The sequence below is a fragment of the Pseudopodoces humilis genome, chromosome 21, assembly GCF_049639895.1.
Source record: "Pseudopodoces humilis isolate 2021_Gansu_Grassland_sample_001 chromosome 21, ASM4963989v1, whole genome shotgun sequence".
Lineage (NCBI taxonomy): Eukaryota > Metazoa > Chordata > Aves > Passeriformes > Paridae > Pseudopodoces > Pseudopodoces humilis.
In genome coordinates, this window is record NC_142220.1 from 6,912,865 (window position 1) to 6,932,700 (window position 19,836).

A 19,836-nucleotide genomic window follows, 5' to 3' on the forward strand; every position below is an offset into this window, starting at 1 on the left:
CAGATTATTGGTAACACAATAAAATCAGTAGATCTAAGTGCCAGCCCCTTCCCTCTTGTGTTCTGGCCATCTGCCTGTGTTGGGTCCTTGACCAGGATTAGGAGGATGATGATGGAGATTTCTTCCTCTCATCATTCTTGCATTTGCTAGGAGCTGGTTTTGTGTGCTTCAAGCCTTATTTTTTAATGCTTGGGCTGTTCTCCACCTCCATGGCGCTAGCTGTGCTCTGACTGATTAAGGTTTATTAGTCTTTCTCTGTAAAAGGTGGGATTTCTTTTAGGGTGGGAGAAGACACACACAGGTGCCTGGAACTGAGCAAAAATGAAGCTAAAACACCTTGAATAATACAGTGCAAGCAATCTCAAATGAGAGGTCAGCCTGTGCCACCTGCTCCCTGGGACACGCCTGCTGGTGCCAGCCCAGGGCAAGGTGGGACACAGTGATTTTTATAAAAACAGCTAAAAATGAGCTGAGACCATATTCAAACCTTCAGCCTCGTGTAGTAAACCTTGTAATGAAGTGGGAGCTGCCAGCTCCAGATGAGCTGCAGGGTGCTGGAGCCAGCTGAAATGACACCCACCACAGTATCCCCACACTCCCAGACCCAGCTCTGGAATATTATTTCTCTGCACTGCAACCTAAGCCAGCAAATGGCTTCCTTGAGAGCCCGCAGCGCCTTAATCCCTCCTGCTGTGGGCTCTGTCACACAGATACCAAAGGAGCTTTTTTCTTTTCCCACCCCCGCATCCAGGATTTGACCTGAGCTGACCCAGCGGCTGCTCTGCCCACCGAGGGAGCAGCTGGTGCTCAGGCACCCGGGAGGGGGATGCTTTTAATTCCCTGGTCCCTGGCAGCTCCCAGGGACCTGCTGCAGCTCAAACACGGCCATCTCCCTGCAGGGTGGGGGTAGAGGGAGCTCCAGGTGTATAATTAGTACTAATTGCAGCAAAAACAAGCTCCAAAAAACCCACAAAATTGTTACAACCACCTGCATTGCATTTTTGCTGTCATACTGGGTCACCCACGTGGATGCACCCTGCAGGGCTTCCCACCAATTCCAGAGGGACCCAGGTCCCTGGCACAGGCTGGGAGTGATGCCAGGGACCTGCACCCCATGCCTGGACTGTCAGCTGCCCAAAATACCTGCTGGTTTGGCTGCCAGGGCTGTGATGCTCTTGATTGCTGCAAGATCCCAGGCTTCCAGGAGGTAAAATTGGTGGTAAAATTAAAAAAAAAAAAAAAAACCAAAACCAAACAGACACAACAGCTATGCATATTTTAAAAAAGGAGAAATTCATCAGCTCCCGCCAGATCTCAAATGCCTTGTCCCACCCCATTGTGCTGCTCCCAGCACAGGGCCACTGCCCCAAAGCACACAGCCCACGCATCAGCTTTGTGGCTTTTCATTTAAAATAAGAGGCTTATCCACAAGAAAATGAGGGGGGAAAAGAAATTTTAAAAATTAAAAAAAAAATAAAAAAAAAATGAAGGCAGGTTTGGCCATGGCTGTCCCCAGCTTGAGTCAGTCATGTTGCAGACAGGAGGGTTGGGGACACGGCCAGGAGATGCAGCACTGGCAGTCACGAGCTCCAGAGGGACAGAAAGGGACAGCCACACTTTCACATCCCTCGTGTAGTGTTACTAGTCCAGGCAGGCAAAGAAATGCCCCGGAATCCACCTGCCCACCCTCCCTGGCTCATGGGAGCGTTGCTGCCAAAGGTGGGGGTGAGTTGGGTCAGGCACAGGGACCCCTCTGTCCCCACACTCCCTGCAGATGGTTCTGGTCCCAGCACCACAGAAGTCCCGGGGTCTCGCTGGCCGGACCCCTCCTTCCAGGCCATCTTCCTGCCCCTCCCTCACTCTGTCTCCTTGGACTGCTTGGCTCGCTGCTTGCGGAGCTTAACGAAGGCCTGAGCTTCTTTGTCCCTTTTCCTGGACTCCAGCAGCTGCAGGATCTCATCTGCCAGAGAAGAGGGCGGTAATGGTGGGAGCTGCTCCCCACAGCCCCCTCCCCGCTCTGCAGGGGCTCGGCCCAGCTGTGGCACCACGTACCCGTGGGCTTGGGGTGGGTGAGGGGGAGCCGGCTCTGGGGCACCCGTCCCATGTCAGCCTCGTCCTCCTCGCTGTCGAGGCCCGGCAGGTGGCACAGGGGGAAGAAGGCTTCGCCCTCCAGGTCGTTGGCCCCCAGCACATCGTAGTCAAAGACGGTCAGCAGCAGACAGGCCCCCTCCTGCCGGCACTTCTCGGAGGGGATCAAGCTGCAGGGGCACCAGGGGATCATCAATCGCACCCCGTCCCCTCGGTCCCTCGGTGCCAGCCTGCCGTGCCCTATGGGAATGCACAGCCCCCCACTGACCCGAACCCCCCGGGGCCCCAGCACAGCCCCGAACCAGCCCGGCTGTCTGGGGGACCCCGCTGGGGTGCAGGGGCTGAAATCCCTGGGCAGAGCCAGTTCCTGGAGCAGCAGCCCCATGGCAGCGGCTCTGCTGAAGCCTGAGGGGCTGCGGGGAGTGGGGGGGGCCGGGGGGTGTCAGCCCCTACGTACAAGTCGAAAGCTTCGTCGAAGAGGGGGTGCAGCTCGTTCCTCTTGCACTGGGTGGTCCGGGCCACCACCTCGGGGAACTCGTGCCGGGGCTCCAGGGTGAGCTGCACGAAGGGGTCGCTGGAGCCTGGTGGGGTGCAGACATCAGCCCCCTCCCCTGGCTCCTCTGCACGGATGAACCCAACCGGGGGGGCTTGGACACACCGGGGTGGCTGCAGGGGGGGGGGGTCAGGGCATCCTCACCGCAACCCCGGGCTCCTGGAGGCTGCGGGAACGTCCCTAGCCCTGCCCGCACAGCGATCGGCCAGGGGTGGCTGCAGGAGGAGTGACCTCTCCTGGAGAGCTCCCCGAACGACAGCCGGACCAGCAGAAGGTCGCTGCTCACCCCCGGAGTGTTCTTTTATCTGCGGCTGGTTTGCACGATGAAGAAAAGCCGCCTGCCCTGGCTGCTGGCTTGTGCCACAAACAGTGGGATGTGGGCACTGTGTCCTGCATAGTCCTGCCTGCCACATCCCACCGCAGCACCCAGAACCACTGCAATAACCCCTCTTTTCCCCCAAATCCACCTCCTTGGACAAAAAAGCAAATCAAGAGAGAGTCCAAGCGTTGCCAGCATCTCTCCTGACTGGGGCATACGGGGAGCAGGGACAGGAGCCGTGGTGCAGAGTGTCTCCCCTGCCCGCACACACCCACCGTCAGAGTCCAGCGGGATGAGGTTGGTGGCGTTGAGCACTTCCACACGGAGTTTCTGCTCCGAAGGCCGGTACAGAGCTTTGATGGTCACAGCCCCGTACTTCTCGGAGCTGGTGTCCAGCTGGGCAGTGGGGTACAAGGATAAAGGTGCTGTCCTTCATCCCCATCATGGAGGGGATGCACAAGGTCTGGCAGAGGCTCAGCAGGAATTTTGGGGTACCAGGGTGTGCTGGAATCCTCTGGCATGAATTGAGCCCCCTCCTGTTCAACACTGTGCAAACCCTGCCCCAACAGCCCCAGGACTGGGAGGGTGGTGGGGAAATTCCACATTTCCACAGGCAGGGCCTGTGGGCAAGGGTGGGATGTGGGAGGGGGCTGGGGGCACCATCCAGACTCCTACCTGCTGCTGGATCCTGTTGCTGAAGTATTTCTGGATGAGTTTGCGGCTGGTGGCGGAGCAGAGAGCCAGGTGAGACTCCAGCCTCTGTGGGAGGGTGTGAGGTGATGCTCAAGCACACGGACAGGTCCACAGCCCGGGGATCCCTGGCATCCTTTCCTCCCAAAGCAACCCACAGGGACTCCCATCCCCATCTCCATACCTGGAAGGCTGCACTGTGGAGGGTCTCCAGCGGCAGCCCACAGCCCTCGGCATGGAAGCACAGCTCCAGGCTCTGGGGACAAGGATGCTGTCAGCCACCAACCAAACCCCTGTCCTTGCCTTGCCTTGTCCCTCTGCTTCCCCTTGGTACCTTCAGGGCACAGAACAGCCTCTGGCAGTGCTGGAACGAGGGCACCTGCGGCCCCTGTGCTGCTGAGAGCACGGACAGGGTGTGCTGCCACAGGAGAGTGAGGAGGCTGCAGGGGAGAGGGAGGTTGTGAGCAGGATCCAGGGGCTGGGCTCAGGGATGGTCTCCAGCTGAAGGGCTTTGCAAAGCCCCAGAAGGAAGTGCCTCATCCTGCCAGCCCCAAAGTGGGATGGTCCCAAGCCCCATGGAGCTGAGGGGATGCTCCTGCCCAAGAGATGGTGACACTGGTGGCCTCTGCCACAGTGCATCCCAAGTGCCCTGGTCACCTTTTGAAGTTCTCCTGGACCAGGTGCTCGTTGAGGTACTGCAGCTCCGACTCCAGGAACTTCATGAGTGGGATGATGGACTGCAGTGAGAGGAGAGGGGCATTGGGGAGCGCAGGGGGGGCGTATCCAGCAGGACACAGCAGGCCAGGGAGGATCCCAGAGGGGCTCCTTCCCACAGAACACAGGCAGGCTGTGACTGCTGAGGTCCTGCTGCTGACATGGGCATCAAGTGCAGGCTGTGGAGGTCTGGGCCCCATCACTGGTGTGTCCTGTTCCCCAGGCATGGGCAGGGAGCAGGGATGGAGGGTGACAGAGACACCCACCAAGCAAGCAAAGGCTATCCATAGCTGTCCAAAAAAGATGGTCCAGGAGGGGCTGGACCAGATACTTACATCCTCAGGTTTCTGGGTGTCACTGGAAGATGAGAGCTCCTGGATGTGCCTGGCAATGCCCTTTTCCAGCTGCCAGGGAGAAATGCAGGAAGAGACTTGGACTTTGCCCTCTGCACCAGCCTCCCCATGCCCAGTTCCACCTTGTCTCCATCCCAGGAGCATTATGGGCTTCAGGACACCTTGGGTGAGACTGCTCCGGGCTGGGTGAGGGCCAAGGGGCCATCAGTGGCAGGTGGTCACCTTGGTAGCCAGGGCTTGCACCACGTCCTGGACCTCGTGGTCCAGGCAGGCCACGGTGCTGTGGAGTTGGTTGTGCAGAGCATTCTGGATCTGCTGTGGGTCGATGATGCCCCTCATGCGCTGCTCCAGCTGGGCCCAGTCCAGCTGCGACGGCAGCTTCAGCATCAGCAGCCGCAGCTGCTCAATGTTGTTCACCACGATGCAGAGCTGGGAGAGGTGGGTCTACTCCAGGGTCTACACTCCCTGGAGCATCCCACATCCCCATCCCCATCATTATTCCCATCTCCATCCCCATCCTCATCCCTAGTCCCATCACCATCTCCATTCTCATTTTCATCCTCACCTGTGTCCCCATCCCCATCCTGCTCCCCCTGCTCACATCATTTCCCTCCTGATTTTCCCAGATTATGGCCTTTGATGGCCAGCTGGTCCCTGTGGAACCCAAACTGGGGATGTCAGCTGGGTTCTCAACAGCTCAGCTGCCTCTTTGTCCAGAAACCAGGGCCAAATCCTGCCCTTCCTGGAGCAACCAGGACAAGTTCCAGTACCAACCTTGTTGGCCGCCTCGCCCTCGTTCTGCTCGCTCAGCGACAGAGCCTCAGCCCTCTCCTTGATGAGCTTGCAGTACATCAGGGAGATCTTGCACATGTCCTGCAGGACAGAGAGGAAACAAACAGAACTGAACCAGGCATCACGGGGACCACCGTGGGCTCAGGGACCCACATCACCGTGGGGCACCGGCTCCTTCATGGAGACACGTCCTCAAGAGCAGGAGAAGGAAAATCCAGGTATACTGGTGCCCAGGTGTACAAACCTCCAGGAGATTGACCATGATCATGAAGGCTTTCTCAGGGTCTGGCCAGTTGAGCTGCTGCCAGGTTGTCACGATCTGGGCGTAGCAGGTGGACAGGTCAACGGTGGATGTGCTGTGCTTGTGATACCCGTAAGGCTTCAGCTGAGGGGCAGAGAAGGCAAACACAGCTCGTACAGAGAGATGCCATCCCAGAGAGCAGAGCTGCTCCTTCTCCTTGGGGCTCTCTGGCCCATCATCAGCTCCTTGGATCCCAATGTCATCACAAAACCACTTTGGAGAGTGGCGATGAGGATGGATGGAGCAGCACGAGCTCCCTGCTTCCCTCCATACACCCACCCAGTGCTGCTGGACCCCACTGAAGGGCAGCCTGAGGCCCCATGGCTGCCTTTCCTCCCCTCTTCAGGGAGGCTGGAAGCAAAGGGGATTCTCACAGCATAGCCCAAATGCAGGGTGCTCAGATCACAGGCTGCCAGGGACACACGGACACTGTGTGGGGCCAGGGTGGGTGGGATCACCTGGCCCAGGGAACCAGATATTTTTATGCTTTTGGGAGAGGAACCAGGCTGCTCCTGGGCTGCCAGTGGCACCTATGTGGTGATCTCAGTGCTGTGAGCCAGGCACAGCAGCAAGCCATGGAGGACAGCTGGAGTGTCCCAAAGGGAGGAGGGAGATTTCTCCTTCCCACGTTACCTGGTCCATCTGGATGGCTCTCTGAGCCCTCTCCAGTGTGGTGGTGTAGGCCTTCTGCAGCCACAGGGGTAATGCTTCCTCGAACCACTGGTGGAAATTGCTCAGAGCCAGAGGTCCATCCCTGTGGATGAAGGCATCATCCCTATGGATGATGTGCTGGCTTCTCCAACCGCACAGCAGCGGCACAGGACCACCACCCCTCCTGCTCTCACACCAATCCCACCCAGAGATGAGCCCAAAACCCTCCTGGTGATGCTCCCACTGACACCAGACACCAACAGCCTGCTCTGCCTGGTGTGCAATTAGTGATGTAGGTGAGTGGGAAGGATCCAGAGATCCTCTCAGTTAACTGCGCGATCCCTCCCTCTGGCAGCTCTCCTCTCTCAGGAGGAGAGAGTTCTCATACCTGTTTGGGAGGGAGTCCCTCATCTGACAGAGCTCCTGCAGTTTCCTGTAGAGATCGAAGAGGCTCTCAGCTGTGGGTCTGGACATGCTGCTGTCAACCTCGTGCAGCTGCTGCTGGACGTGCTCCGCGACCTGGATGGGAGCAAGGGCAGGGGACACACACTGAGGTCTGGCCAGGAAGGCTCCTTCTGGAGCAAGGTCAGCTCAGGGGACTCCTCTTCCTTTTGGGTGGCATTTGAGGAGATTTGTTGGGTCAAATAGTCCCCAAAGTCACTCTATGGGCACACAGGGAGAGAGGGCGAGTTTCTCTCGCTCCCCTTCCAGCCTTGCAACAAGCAGGTGCCACCTGAAGGGTGGCCAAAAACCTCAGCCTGGCTTTAGGCCTTAGTCCCCTGAGGGCAGAGCAGCCCAGGCTTGCTCACCAGGCTCTCCAGCTCCAGGTAGGCAATGGAGAAGATATTCAGCTTCAGGTTGCTGCAAGAGAAAAATGCAGAGTCAGGAGCCTGCCAACCCCAGCCCAGCAAAGCCTGCCCAGCAAAGCCTGCCAGGCTGTGTCCTGGGTGAGGACAGCACAGCTGCAAGGGGCAGAGATGGGACCAAAGATCCCATCTGTGCAGCCCAAGGGCCATGGAATGAGGCATCAAAATGCCCTGTCACTCCTGATCCCAGGGAAGATGGATGGGGTGAGATCGAGCATTGAAACCTACGTGCTGAACAGTTTATTCCAGATCTTTTGGCACTGCTTGAGGTCTTCTATCACCTCCTGGAGGAGCTTGGACAAAGCTTTGCTATTCTCCTCTATGCTCTGCAAAGGAAAGAACAGCTTGTTTTGGATGCTCAGACATTTTGAGGTGACTTTATCATGTCAGAGGGACAGAGATGGGAACTGACCTTCACCATGGGCTTGAGGTGCTGCTTCTGCATGTGAAACCATTCTGCTGTGCCTGACTGCAAGAGAGGAGTCCTGGTGGGATGGCAGGGAAGCAGGAGGAGCAAAGCCAGCTCTGTCACCCCCTTCACTCTCCCTGTTCCCTGGGTGAGGCGGGAACCACAGGCAGGGACCACCAGGTTGAAGAGGAGTGGGTATTTCCCATGCCAGGGTGATCCACGTGGATTTGTTGAGGTGTTGGGCTGGGATGGAAGGAAAGGGAGAGCCACAGGGTCCCACCTTGCAGGGACTGGGGTGGGTGAGACCCCCAGTACCTTCAGAGCTGTTGAGACCATCTGGGTGAGGTCAGGGCTGGGTGTGCACAGCTCATGGAAAGCTTTTGTTTTGCACATCTGGACAAGGACCCTGCAAAGTGAGAACCTCAAGTGAAACCCAGCACCTGCCATGAGAAACAAACACCCCTTCCCTCACAGACCCTGCCCAAACAGCGTTCCCCTCCAGCAACAACCGCCACAGGGAGCCCAGGATGAGGGACGGGACAGGATGAGTGTCACAGCAGCCCAGATGGGGGACAAAGGGCTCACACTGAGTCTTGCTCAAGCTCAGGGGCTTGTCCATCACAGTGGCCAAGCCACGGGACCCCACGTGCAGCTGGCAGCAGTGACCAACTCACCGGAGCAGGGACTGGAGCCTCTCCTTGGACCTCGGGACAGAGAGGGGGAAAATGATGCGGAACCTACGGATGAGGGAGACCCCGTAGGTCAGCAAGGACTGGAAGGACTCGGCCAGCTCTGCTTTCTGGGGAGAAGAAAGGAAACATGCACTGTCCTCCTCAGTGACAGGCAGATGCTGGCTGGACCATGGCACCTGGTGCTCCCATTCCCTTCCAGCCTGCTCCAGGGATGGGAAAAACCCCCCTGATGTCTCTGGTAGCTTCTCCCTGGAGGGACTGAACTGAGCTTTGTGCTTAAACCTCATTGCTATGCATGGAAAATTCAGTGTCTCAGCAGGGTGCAGGGATGCTCTGGGAAAAGCTGAAAAGGCTGTGAGAAGCAGAAATTGGGTCATATTTAAGTTTTGCAGGGGGTTGTGATCAGAGGTGGGGGAGGGGATGTCTGTGCAAAGGGTAAGGGGTTCTCCACAGAGGGGGGAACAAAGCACTGGGAAATGCCTCCAACACCCTGGCACCCCTGTACCCCACAATCTCCTGCCCTTCTTGGAACACAGGAGGGTTCCCAGGGGCTCCTAGGAGGAGAGGCTCTGGGCTGGGTGCCTGGGACACCTTTCCCTGATCTCTGCCCCACAGCGGTGCTGGAGCCTCCTCACCTGCTCTGGCCTCAGGCGCTCCTGCACCCACCGGTACTCGATGCTGGTGATCTGGTGGAGGAGGCAGCTGCTGTTGAACTCCAGGCTCTGGTAGAGTTTGCTGTAGGCCAGCCACTGCCTGGGGAGGAGGAAGGGCTGGGCTGAGCCCCCGGGGGCTGGGGGCACCCAGGAGCCAGCCACAGTCACAGCTGGGGTCACAGGGGTGGCACCCAGGTGTCCTGGGGACAACACCTGAGCTCATGGGACAGACCAGCTGTGGCAGAGGGTCCCAGGAAGGCCCTGAGCGCTGCACCGGGGCGCTCTGGGTGCGGGGCACTCACGCCATGTCCTGGTGGAAGTCAGAGAGGTCCTTCTGTGTGGCGTGCAGGTACAGCACGGTGCTGGCGTGGCTGCTCAGCTCCCCATCCCAGGAGGTGCTGCCGGCCTGCCAGGAGGAAAAGGGAGGGGCAATGTGTCCTGGAGCAAGACAGGGAGAATGAGGACAGGCACCACGGCGGGGAGGGGGCGTATGTGCAGGAGTGGGAGCCCTGGAAGGATGCCAGGCATCATCCTGACCCTCATTCCCATCACACAGCGTGTCGGGGTGTGGGCTGCAAAGGAGCCCTCCCCCAGCCCAGCTGCTGGAGGGCTGCTCCTGGTGCTGGTGGTACCTGGTGCTGGAGGATCTCGTGGGACACCAGCTGCTGCAGGAGGTGGCGGTGGACGGTGTAGCTCGGCTGTGTCCGGCTGCTCGTGGTGGCCCTCTGGAAAGAGACAAGGCAGAGAGAGCCATCACCTGCCTGGACACACAGGGACGCTCTCACAGTGAGGACACAGCACCCAAAAAGAGGGGCTGGAGAGCCAAGGGTTGCAGGTGCCCCAGGAGCAGGGTCCTGGTGCTGGCACAGAACTCAGGGGAGGGTCAGCACCTGCAGACCCTGGTGCTGGCACCTGTGAGCCCCAGACGAGCCCCAAGGGACAGGCAGCTGTCCCATCCTGCCCAGGCAATGGGAAAGGAGCCCTTTCCACATCCCATCCCACCTTCTTGTGCGTGAGTAGGAACTGCAGGTGGCAGTGCCCCCGCTCGGGGTAGGTCTCTGTCCGTGGCTCCAGCTGGTACCACTGGTCATTCCAGCAGTGCAGGTCCTGCAGGCACACAGGGACAAAGGGGCAGCCCCGGGCAGCCTCCCCAGGAGAAGGATCTCGTTCAGAGACCAGGGGATCTTCATCCCGCTGCGTTAATGGGGCAGGGAGATTCTGTGTAGGGTTAAAAGCACAGGCTGTGCAGTGACTGTGGTGGGGTGACTGCGGCACAGGGAGGGAGCTGAGGTCAGTTTGTGGCTCTGGAGGTGTTGTGCTGCCGCAGGGAAGGGATCCTGCCCGGCTGCCGGGAGGTTTAACCTGGCCGCTGCCCTGGAGGAGAGCAGGCACCCGGCGCTCACCTTCAGCCGAACCACCACGTTCCCCAGGAAATCGTCCTGCCCCTTGTCTTTGCGAGCATCTTTAAAGATCCTGAAAGGAACAGACGAAAGGGGGTGGGAAGGTGTCCTGCAGCCGTGACCCGGCCGTGCTCGGCGTGGAGCAGGGTGACACAGACCTGCCGCACTCCCTTCCTCCATCCAAAGGTGATTTTTAAAATCCAGCAGGCAAATAAGCATTTTCTAGCTCAGATTTCCTGAGCAGCCTTGGGGCCACAGCAGCACCAACCTTTTGAGGCCGTGGAGGTCCGTCAGCTCCCCCAGCTTGTGCCGCATCGACTCCACCACGTCCGAGTCCCTGCACAAAGCCCACCGCGGGGAAAGGGGGAAATCCAGGCGGTGGAAAAACAGAGCAGAGAGTTGCAATGACGGTGGAGAAGGGAAAGTACAGGAACAGGGAAGTGGCAGGACTGAGGCCACCCCCAAACCCAGCCCAAATCTGCCAGCATGTGGCTTCTCTCCATAAATGAAACCAGGGTTTAAGACCAGGCCTGCCTGGGCACAGCCAGCCTGGGATTTCTCTGCTGGCACAGGTCACATCCTGCACTGCTCCACACAAAGTGATGGGCAAAGGGGTTCCCAGCTGGCTTCTGGCCTTTAAAAAAGCTGCAGATTGAATCCCAGGAGGCAGGACACCCTGGGGGCAGGGTGAGGGTCACTCACCACATGTCCAGGTGGAAGCTGGCTGTCTCCACATCTTTAAACTCCCTGCAAGGCACCAGGGCATTTTGTTACTCGAGAAACATTCGAGTGGTGAACCCCCATCCACAGCTGAGAGCCCTGGCCATGCCCTGCATCCCCCCAGAGGGCAGAGCCAAGGGGTGGGGTGGGGGATTACAGGATGAAGGTCTCGTTCCACACTGGGCTGAGGGTCTGTTTTATCACTTGGGTGCGATGGATTTGGTCTTCGGGGATGAGGTCTTTCACCACAGCCTTTGTTCTCTTCTTGTGGTCAGGGTGGGCTGGTTCCTGGCCCCTGGCCTGGATGCCCAGCAGGCAGTATGGGTCACTGAGCCCTGTGAGGGTGAAGGTGTGGGAATTCCACTCGGGAGCAGCAGCTGCCCCTCTTCCCACGGGACACCCACACATCTCCACTTACCACTGACATCTTTACCCAAAATTCCCTTGGCTTCCTTCACAGTGGCTTTCAGGCAGTAAATGGGGCTCTGGGAAAATGAAAAAACAGCTATTAATGTGTGGGGTCACCAACCCTGTGAGGAAGGCTCAACCCTGCAAGAAAGGATGGGGTCGGAGCAGGACCTTGCCATCAGCTCCCACCCAAGCAGTGACAATGCCAGAGCACCCAAATCCCAGTCACAGGGGCTCAGAGGCACTGCAGCCCCCCAGCACCAGCCCAGCTGCACACTGCACACTGTACCTCCAGCTCCATGACCTGCTGCATGATCGCACTGTGCTCCTCCACGTCCATGCCAAAAGCCTGTGTGGATATTGGGGCTGGTGATGGATGCTGCCCTGTTAACAGGGGCTGGAGAGCAGCCAGGGGCTTCCCTCTGCTCCCTGGGACCAGCCCAAGGGGAGAGGAAAGTGGCAGAGTCCAGCAGGAAGGGTGGGGACCAGCTGAAATCTCTTGAGGGAGAGAGGGAGAGCCTTCTTCCCACCATCCCCAAGATAAACTTCTCCCCAGGGCTAGTATCTCCCAGCCACAGGATGCTCCCAGCCCTCTGGCTGGATGCTGCTGCTACATCTTTCATGGTGTTTGTTAAAAGCTTCCTCTGCATGACCCTGTAGGGGGCCAGAGGGAAGATTATTGGCTCCAAATGAGCAGAGAGAAATTGTGTGTGGTGGGGGTCAGGGCAAGTTCTGCATAGGTGGGATGGGGCATTTCCACATCCTGGCCCCTGGTCCAGTCCAAGCCCCTAACACATGGAAAGCCCAACCATATTCAACAGAAATATTCTCCAGTTTGCAAGTAAAAGTTTGTTATTCAGCCTCCTGAGGATTTTGTGGTCTCCTGTGAACCACCAGAGTAAATCAAAGCCCCTGTAAAAACTCACTGTGTGAGTTTGGGGCATAACAAATCCTTACCATCCCCTGTAGGTGGGAGGATGGACATGTCAGGGGACAGGTTTTGGGGACCCTGTTGGGGGGACACACCTTCTGCACATAGGAGTAGAGCTCCTGGGAATCCCCGACGTGCTGCTGCTTGGGCTTGCCCAGGCGGTGCAGGATGGTGTAGAGAACCTCCTGGTAGAGCAGGGCCAGCTGTGGGGGGACAGTGCTGACACCTCATGTGGGGACAGCCAGCAGGGACATGCTCTGTGCACCCCCCAGGATCAGCAGGATTTCCTCCTCACAGCTCCCCCAGCCCCATGCTGGGCCCTGCCACCCCCTGCACCCAGCCCTGCCCACCACCACTGGCTGTCCTGGAGCTCCAGGAGCTGAGCCACGTCCCCAAAGCCCTGCAGCACTGCCACCCCTCCAGTGCCACCAAGGGAAACCACAGTGGGGCCACGCTTGTACCTCTTCCTTGGAGAACCGGTGGGACAGATCCATCTGGGGAGAGAAGAGAAGAGAGGTTTCCCATCAAGAGCGTGGTTTGAGGAGGAAATCGTGGCCAGACAGGGCAGGGCAGCCAGGATGGGGCAGCATCACCCACAGCACGAGGGTGGGATGTGCCAAAGGACACTGTGACACCCCACAGACACCCCACAGCTGAGGGACAGTGTCCCCCATCACCCACCAGCAGGGCAGCACAGAGAACTTCACCCCCAAGCCCCATTAATTGAGGAGGGGCTGCGAGGGTGACAACAGCAGCTGGGAGAGCAAAGCAGCTGAGGGACAGGGCAGGGGGCCAGAGCACCGTGAGGAGCTCCAGGCTGGGCAAGGAGATGCCAAAATCCATCAGGATTTGGTGCACTGCTACAAATCTCTGAAAGCTGCAAGGGTGCACTGCTCATTCCCCACTTGAAGGATGGCCAGCAACAGCACTGACCTTCCAAACAAGAATTGAATCCGAGCAGTGACACCGCCAGAGGAAGGGGACCAGTGTCCCTGTGCCATCTGTTAGCAGTCCTGGCACTGGAGCCTCTGGGAGCACAAGGGGCTGACACCAAAACATGTAACAGAAGTTTTTAAAATGAGTTTGGGCTTTTTTGGGCTGAGGGGAGTCTGCAGAGCATGATCCCAGCACCTGCTCATGCAGGGCTGGTAGGGATGGATGGATGGATGGATGGATGGATGGATGGATGGATGGATGGATGGATGGATGGATCCTGCCCGTGGGTCAGCCCAGGCCCCAAACTGACCTTAGGAACCCCTAACAGAAAAAAATAAACCAACCCCGAGCTTGAACATTAACATTTGCTTATGGCAAATCTAGGGCTGGCATAATCCCCCGGCCATCTGGACTGAATTCAACCCTTCCAGCCCTGGCGAGTTTAACCCTTGAGCTGCTCCCCCCACCTTCCACATCTCTTCTTGTACCCACTGGTGGCTGCTGGGGGCTCTGGTGGCTGAGCAGCCCCCTGTGAAAGGGGCACCTGTTGCACTTAGGAGGGTCCCAGCCTGCCCCTGCCCAGGGGCACCTCCTGCTGCTGCTGGCACTGTCCTGCCTGTGCCAAGGCAAGGGGGGCAAGGCCCCATCCCAAATCTTTCAGCATCCCCACAGCCAGCGCTGCCCCATTGCAAGGTTGCAAGTGCAGAGGGGACAGAAAAGGGACTTTATTTCTCTGCTGCTGTTGTTTATCGCAAGACACAAGCATCTGTGCCCTGCCCAGCAGTGGGGTAGCACAGGAGGGCAGGGGGAGGAATCCCTGCTGCTTTTGGGGGCAGCTCCTTGCCGTTCCATTCTGCCCTGGACACAGGGGCTGCTCCCATGTGCACAGGGGACTGGTTAAGATAAAGCTGAGCTGAGCCACCAGGACCTGTTTACTGCTGCTAATCCTCATGCCAAGAACCCAGCTCAAATCCAGGAGTGTTGCTTAAACCCAGGTCTGGATAGAGCCACCAGCATCAGCCCACCCCAGCAGCTGCAGCGGGGGGAGGCAGCAGGGACAGGGGCTCTGGGGACGGAGGACAAGTCCCCGAGTGGGGACCAGCACCAGGACAGATCATCCAGGGCACGGGGCACTGTGCCCTCCCAGCAGCCCTGGGCAGAACTGTGGGTCCCTTCCCTCGGGGACAGACGTGGGGACCCAGAGGAAGCTGTTTGTTTTGGGATGGCCTGGAGCAGGTTTTGGGGGAGCTGCCGGCAGCAGAGAGCCCAGAGAGGCTGGGAAGTGCTGGGAAACCACAGCCGAGCCCAGAGGGGACCTCAGTGGGGGCACAGAGCTGCAGCTGAGCCCGTGGGGTGCCCATTTACACGGGTATGGCACCCCCATCTCTCGGGCACCCCCAGGCCTCGGTTCCCTTTCTCTCATTCCCTTTTACAGCCCCGGCACCCAGCGCTGTCCCCGGGGTCCCCTGGGCACAGCCCCCCTGACCCTGCCTGGTGCCAGCACACCTCCAAAAAGCTCAAAGCCACCTACCTCGGGGCTCTCCTCCCCGGGGAGGGTCCCTGGGGGGCTCTCAGCAGCAGGATCCATCTCGGGGGGAGGCTGAGTGTGGGGCAGGGCTGCAGCTCTGCCGGGAGCTGTGTTCTCCCCCACTGCCTCTCTCGCTCACGGGAGGAAACCACAGCCCTTATCACAGCGTGGCCATGTCAGAGAAGCGGAAACGCGCTCAGGGCTCCTGCCAGAGCACCCCGGGGACACAGACACCCCAACCCTGCACCCACAGCCACCGGCACCGCATGGCACACATGGCATCACACGTGGGACGTGGCACATCCAGCCCCTGCCATCACTCATGAGCCAGGAATTGGAGAGAAGTAGTCCTGAGAAGGCAAAGCCCAGCAGGGGAAGGGGGTGCTGGAGAGGATTAGCAGAGACAACACCAAGGATGTGGGCTCTGATGTGTCTTTGGGATCCGTGGTGCCGAGAGCAGGGGCAGGGACCCTGCAGAAAGCAGGGAGTGTCTTCAGCCCCGGGGGATGGAGGGGATTTGAAGCCCCACGCAAAAGCTGCAGCAGGGGAAGTCCTTGCAACACCCAAGAGAGTTGCACAAGGTTGGGCTGAGAGCAGATGCAATGAAAAGCCAAGAACAGCACTGAGAAAGGGCCTGTGACCTTTTTCCCAAACAGGCTGTCCAGAAAAAGCTGATTACTGAAGAAAAAAAAGCAGAAAGAAATGACGCTGAAAACTTGTTCTTTACCATCAGCTTTCATTCTTGTAAACACTTTATCTGATTGCAGCTTGCCAGGCCTGTCACAGAGCAGCACTCCCCTCGCAGATCCCTATCAGGATGCTCTCACTGATAACAAATTGGGTGGGGGAAGGCTTGGCTGGGCATCAGGAGATGCCAGGGGAAGATCCAGTTTGCTGCTGGGTGTCTGTTGTGTCTACAGGCACAGCTGAGAGCGGGCTGGGCTTTGGAGGAGCTGTCGAGCTGCACAAGCATTTTCTGCTCAGCAGCCTGACCCACAGCCTGGGGAAGGACAAGGACATCAGCCCGTGCTCAGTGTCACTGCTGGGGTTTGGTGTCACTGCCACAGGCCCTCTGCAGCAGGGCAGTGACTCCCCAAGGGCAGGTTTTGTCTCCCCCACACCTTCCTGACCCCTGGATGGTCCAAAAGCCATTCAAAAAGATGCTTCAGATGTAACACAGGCAGCAGTGGCTCCACAGTGGGATCAGAGGTACTGTGCAGGCACTCTGGGATTTATGCTGAATCCAAACAGGAAACCATGAACATGGAAACTGCACTGGAGAATTTGCCTCCTTAATACCAGTGAAGGAATCAGAGTCCATCAGCACAGAGCCCCACAGCATGCTGGCTTCAAGCTGGGCTGCAGGAGGATGCTGGCAGCAGCGTCTCTGTGAGAGGATGAGGGCAGGCAGCCAGTCCCTTCCAGCCTCGCACTCAATCCAGTCCTTTAATTGAGGCAGGTTGCACTGTTCTAATTGCTTTGAGAGAGACACAACCTCCCTTTGCCCTGGAACCCTGTAAGAGGAGGTTATAATGGCAAAAGGGGCTCCCTGAAGTTGTGGGACCAGGAGATGGAAAAAGGGTCGAGAGCAAAGGCAGGGGGTTGATGTGGGATGCAGATTTTCTTTATCCAGGACAGCCAGCACAGGACTGGGACCTAGAGGGGCTGCACAGCATAAAAACACTGAATTTCCAGGAGTAGGGGGATGCCAAGATAATCTACACAATAAAAATCCAGAGATACAGTGAGACACCATAAAGCTGAAATGCACTCCTGAGGTTTTTCAGCCTTGTCCTCTGAGGTCTGCAAAAAGCTGCTTGTTACACTTCTGCTCTCTCCCCTGTCAGGAGGGCTCTGGTAACTGTCAGAAATTCTCAGAGGTGCTTACCCAGCTCTGCCAGCCTCAGCCTTGGCTTTATCCAGCCTTTTTTCATTGGCTCACCTTGGACAAATGGCTTAAAAGCATCTCCTCCCTTGCTGATGGAGGGGATGTGGTGGAGAAGCCGATTCCTGTCCCGTGACACACACAAATGCAGTTTATTGATCTGGGACACCAGCTCTGTGCTCCCTTGCAAAATGTTGTTAGTGGGAACTAGAGAAAAGTGCATGATGGCCTTTGGAAACCATTGCTGGCATCTTTGCTTTTAGCTTTGATTGCAAAAGCAAAATCTGGCTCTGCAAAGAGGAACTCCAGAGGTAAAGGCAGGACATGGACTCAGCATCCTTGAGCTGCTCACACCTTTCACTGCTCCTTGCCAACAAAAATTAACAGCAGTCAGGATGTCTCTTGCCTCAACCAGCACAGAGAGAACAGCTGAAAGGGTTTAGTAATCCTCAAACCCACTTCTTTCCTCCTTGTAACACTGGAGAAATAAAACTTATTTGTAACTATGGCTAGACATCAGGCAGTGACCCTCTGGCCAGGAGCTGGTGCCTAGGCTGGGGCTGTGCAGGCTTTAGAAAGCAAAAGTTCAGCTGCAGTGTGGAAGTGTCTGTTTAAAAGCACTTTCCCCAGCAGTTCCCCAGCTGGCCACTACAGTGTCCACTGGAAATGCTCAGGCACAGCCCGGCAGGGTGGGAGCACCCAGCTCCCATCAGAGGCCAGCACGGTCCTTGGGAAGGAATCTGTGCAGGGATCACATGGATCCGAGCCTCTGTGTGTGCCATGGGAGAGCTCTTTGGTGATCAGGTCTCAAAAGCAGCAAATATCTTTTTTTCCCCTGGGTTTTACCAGCAGCCACCTGTTCCACAAAATACCAGTGACAAAAATCACTGAGCTCCAGTATTTGCACCTCAAATTACTCCTTGTCCAGAAATCAGTAAGAGAAGAGCTCCAGAATGAGCGAGGATTTCTGGTTAGTAGAGACAATCCTGATAAACTCTGATAAACTCCTGATAAAGTTCCCCAGACTGGCAGACAACTTGCAAAACATTCCAGACATCCAAGGCAGGACTTTACAAAGGGAGGGGGTTGGCATTCCACAAAACAGCCCCTGCTTCCCACGCTGTCAGTCTGCCTCCCAAAATAACCAACATGTATCTGCACAATGTGGAGTGCAGCCTTACATTCCTTTCCAAAACAAGTCATCCTAAAGGAAAACCCTTTATACCTGTCCCCAGTATAAATAAAGTTCACAGTTCACTTGTGAATGGGGTTATAGGTGCTGAGAAAACAGATCTCCAAAGAACAAACATCATCACTGTCTTTATACGGAATCATCTTCCCCCTAAAGGAAAAGCTGCTAGGAAATAACCCTCCAGCAACATTAATAGTAGTTTATCTCCTACCTCTTGTCTTGATCCTGAAGCCACAGCCTGGCCACACTCTTATCTCTCGGATGGAGATGGACAAATAGTCAAAAAAATTATTTCAACATGTCCCTCCCTCACTTCTCCTTTTAAGCACGGGGTCTGATGACTCTGCAGAAGCCAGCGGCGCCTGCCAGGCATTGGCAAAGGGGACAGTGCAGACACCAGGCAAAAGACAGAAAGGTGGTTTCAAAATGAGAGATGTCCATGTTTCCCCTCTTTGGGGGGTGAAGTATCCCCCTGGGACCCACTGGGTGCTGTGGGGAACGATTCCATACCCAGGAGGGATGTCAGTCATCCCCCTCTTTCTAGTGGGCCCCCCCAGTAACTCCAGCCCTGACCCCACATCTCTCCTGAGCACTCTGGGGGCACCTCACAAAAGCTGGTGGCACCTGGGAAGGAAGTGGGGAATACACAGCATCTCCCTCCTCATTTGGGACATTTTAGAAGGATGTCAAGGCAAACTCCATCCCTCTGGGAAGAGCAAAGGGGACTTCCAGCCACCCACATAGGACAGAGCAGTTGTGAAAGCTTTGTTCCCCTTGGGAGCCCTGTGCAGGAGCAGAGGTTTGGCACAAGAGCTGCCAGGATGACTCTGAGGAAGTCACAGACTTTATGTGTAGACCTGGATGTCCCTCATTTGCCTCACAGCACCTTGTGACCACTTAAAAATGTTTTCACCATCACTGTCATGTGCTGTCTTCACTTCCCTCTCCCAGTGAGATAATTCTGTTTCAGACATTGAATTTATCATCCCCTCACTGCAGGGACAGAGAATGGGGGACACAGATTTCAAAGGCAATTTATTTGCTGGTTTGGGGGCTGAGTTGGGAGCAGCAGGACTGACAGCATGTGCCTGAGCTGAGGAGGGGCCAGGGTGATGCTTGTGAAGGTGGAAGAACCCAGGGCTGACACCCAGCCATTAACCCATGGTGCCCATTAACCAGGTTAGTCTGGAGCACAGATGCCAAATTACCGACCAGCTCCAGCACAGAGCATTCTCCCCACGGCTTTTCCACCAACAATTCTCCCCACACATTTGCTGAAGCCCCTGAGGACCCCACCAAGCTCCACAGAGCCACATTCTTGGGTGATGGGAGGAGGCTGCAGGACAACTGCTCCCACCGCCCCCACATTCCAGAGGGACACGCCAAAACATGGAATATTATTGCAGTCAGTCTGTGCCACGGGAAGAGCCAGTGTGTCCCAGCCAGAGCCCAGCCCTCACAGAGCAAAGTACATGGAAAAGGAGGAGGAGGAGACACAGCTTGAGCAGGGGAAAGGAAAAGTTTAGAAAGACAGGATTTGCAGAGCTGTAAATAGAGCCAAGCTGATACCTTTTGCTCCAGCGTCCGGACACCACAGGAATTGTGTAGGGAATGGCAGGTGGGATAGGAGGAGCCTGCAGGGAGGGTTTGCACCCTGAGGTGTGAGATCCAGCAGCCACCACCGGCAGGTACGAGCTCCTGCTCCCCTGGGCCACTTCATGTCCCGCTGGGGCCTGCCTGTCACGGTGACACAGG

General features: G+C 57.1%; 1 protein-coding gene across 5 annotated transcripts; it reads right to left on the bottom strand.

Annotated features, from left to right (window-relative positions):
- Positions 1 to 204: 204 nt before the first annotated feature.
- Positions 205 to 18,349, bottom strand: UNC13D (unc-13 homolog D). 5 transcript variants are annotated; one of them, XM_005526769.3, is made up of 32 exons: positions 15,008 to 15,125; positions 13,002 to 13,034; positions 12,636 to 12,743; positions 11,899 to 11,958; positions 11,620 to 11,686; positions 11,359 to 11,536; positions 11,184 to 11,228; positions 10,750 to 10,818; positions 10,485 to 10,554; positions 10,084 to 10,188; positions 9,714 to 9,806; positions 9,384 to 9,487; positions 9,064 to 9,181; positions 8,411 to 8,535; positions 8,052 to 8,142; positions 7,740 to 7,796; positions 7,556 to 7,653; positions 7,271 to 7,322; positions 6,850 to 6,980; positions 6,444 to 6,564; positions 5,754 to 5,894; positions 5,492 to 5,590; positions 4,940 to 5,146; positions 4,700 to 4,768; positions 4,308 to 4,387; positions 3,985 to 4,090; positions 3,835 to 3,906; positions 3,636 to 3,719; positions 3,236 to 3,356; positions 2,546 to 2,669; positions 2,053 to 2,258; positions 205 to 1,960 (listed from the first exon to the last, which is right to left on the bottom strand). In XM_005526769.3, the coding sequence occupies exons 1-32, from the start codon at positions 15,062 to 15,064 to the stop codon at positions 1,857 to 1,859; spliced, it is 3,195 nt and encodes a 1,064-aa protein (XP_005526826.3). In that variant the 5' UTR covers positions 15,065 to 15,125; the 3' UTR covers positions 205 to 1,856. The 5 variants fall into 5 exon arrangements, with proteins under 5 accessions (XP_005526826.3, XP_014111350.2, XP_014111351.2 ...); XM_014255875.2 differs by lacking the exon at positions 15,008 to 15,125 and adding an exon at positions 18,293 to 18,349 and having other exon boundaries at positions 207 to 1,960; XM_014255876.2 differs by lacking the exon at positions 205 to 1,960 and having other exon boundaries at positions 2,061 to 2,258; positions 2,546 to 2,646.
- Between the last annotated feature and the right edge of the window lie 1,487 nt (positions 18,350 to 19,836).

Bases quoted from the DNA above. Each gene is read 5' to 3' on its own strand.
- UNC13D (XM_005526769.3), bottom strand. From the start codon at position 15,064: ATGGATCCTGCTGCTGAGAGCCCCCCAGGGACCCTCCCCGGGGAGGAG. The intron at 5,895-6,443 runs GTAACGTGGGAA...TCTGCCCCTCAG, and splicing joins GAGCCATCCAGATGGACCAG to CTGAAGCCTTACGGGTATCA. The intron at 5,147-5,491 runs GTTGGTACTGGA...CACCTCTCCCAG, and splicing joins AGGGCGAGGCGGCCAACAAG to CTCTGCATCGTGGTGAACAA.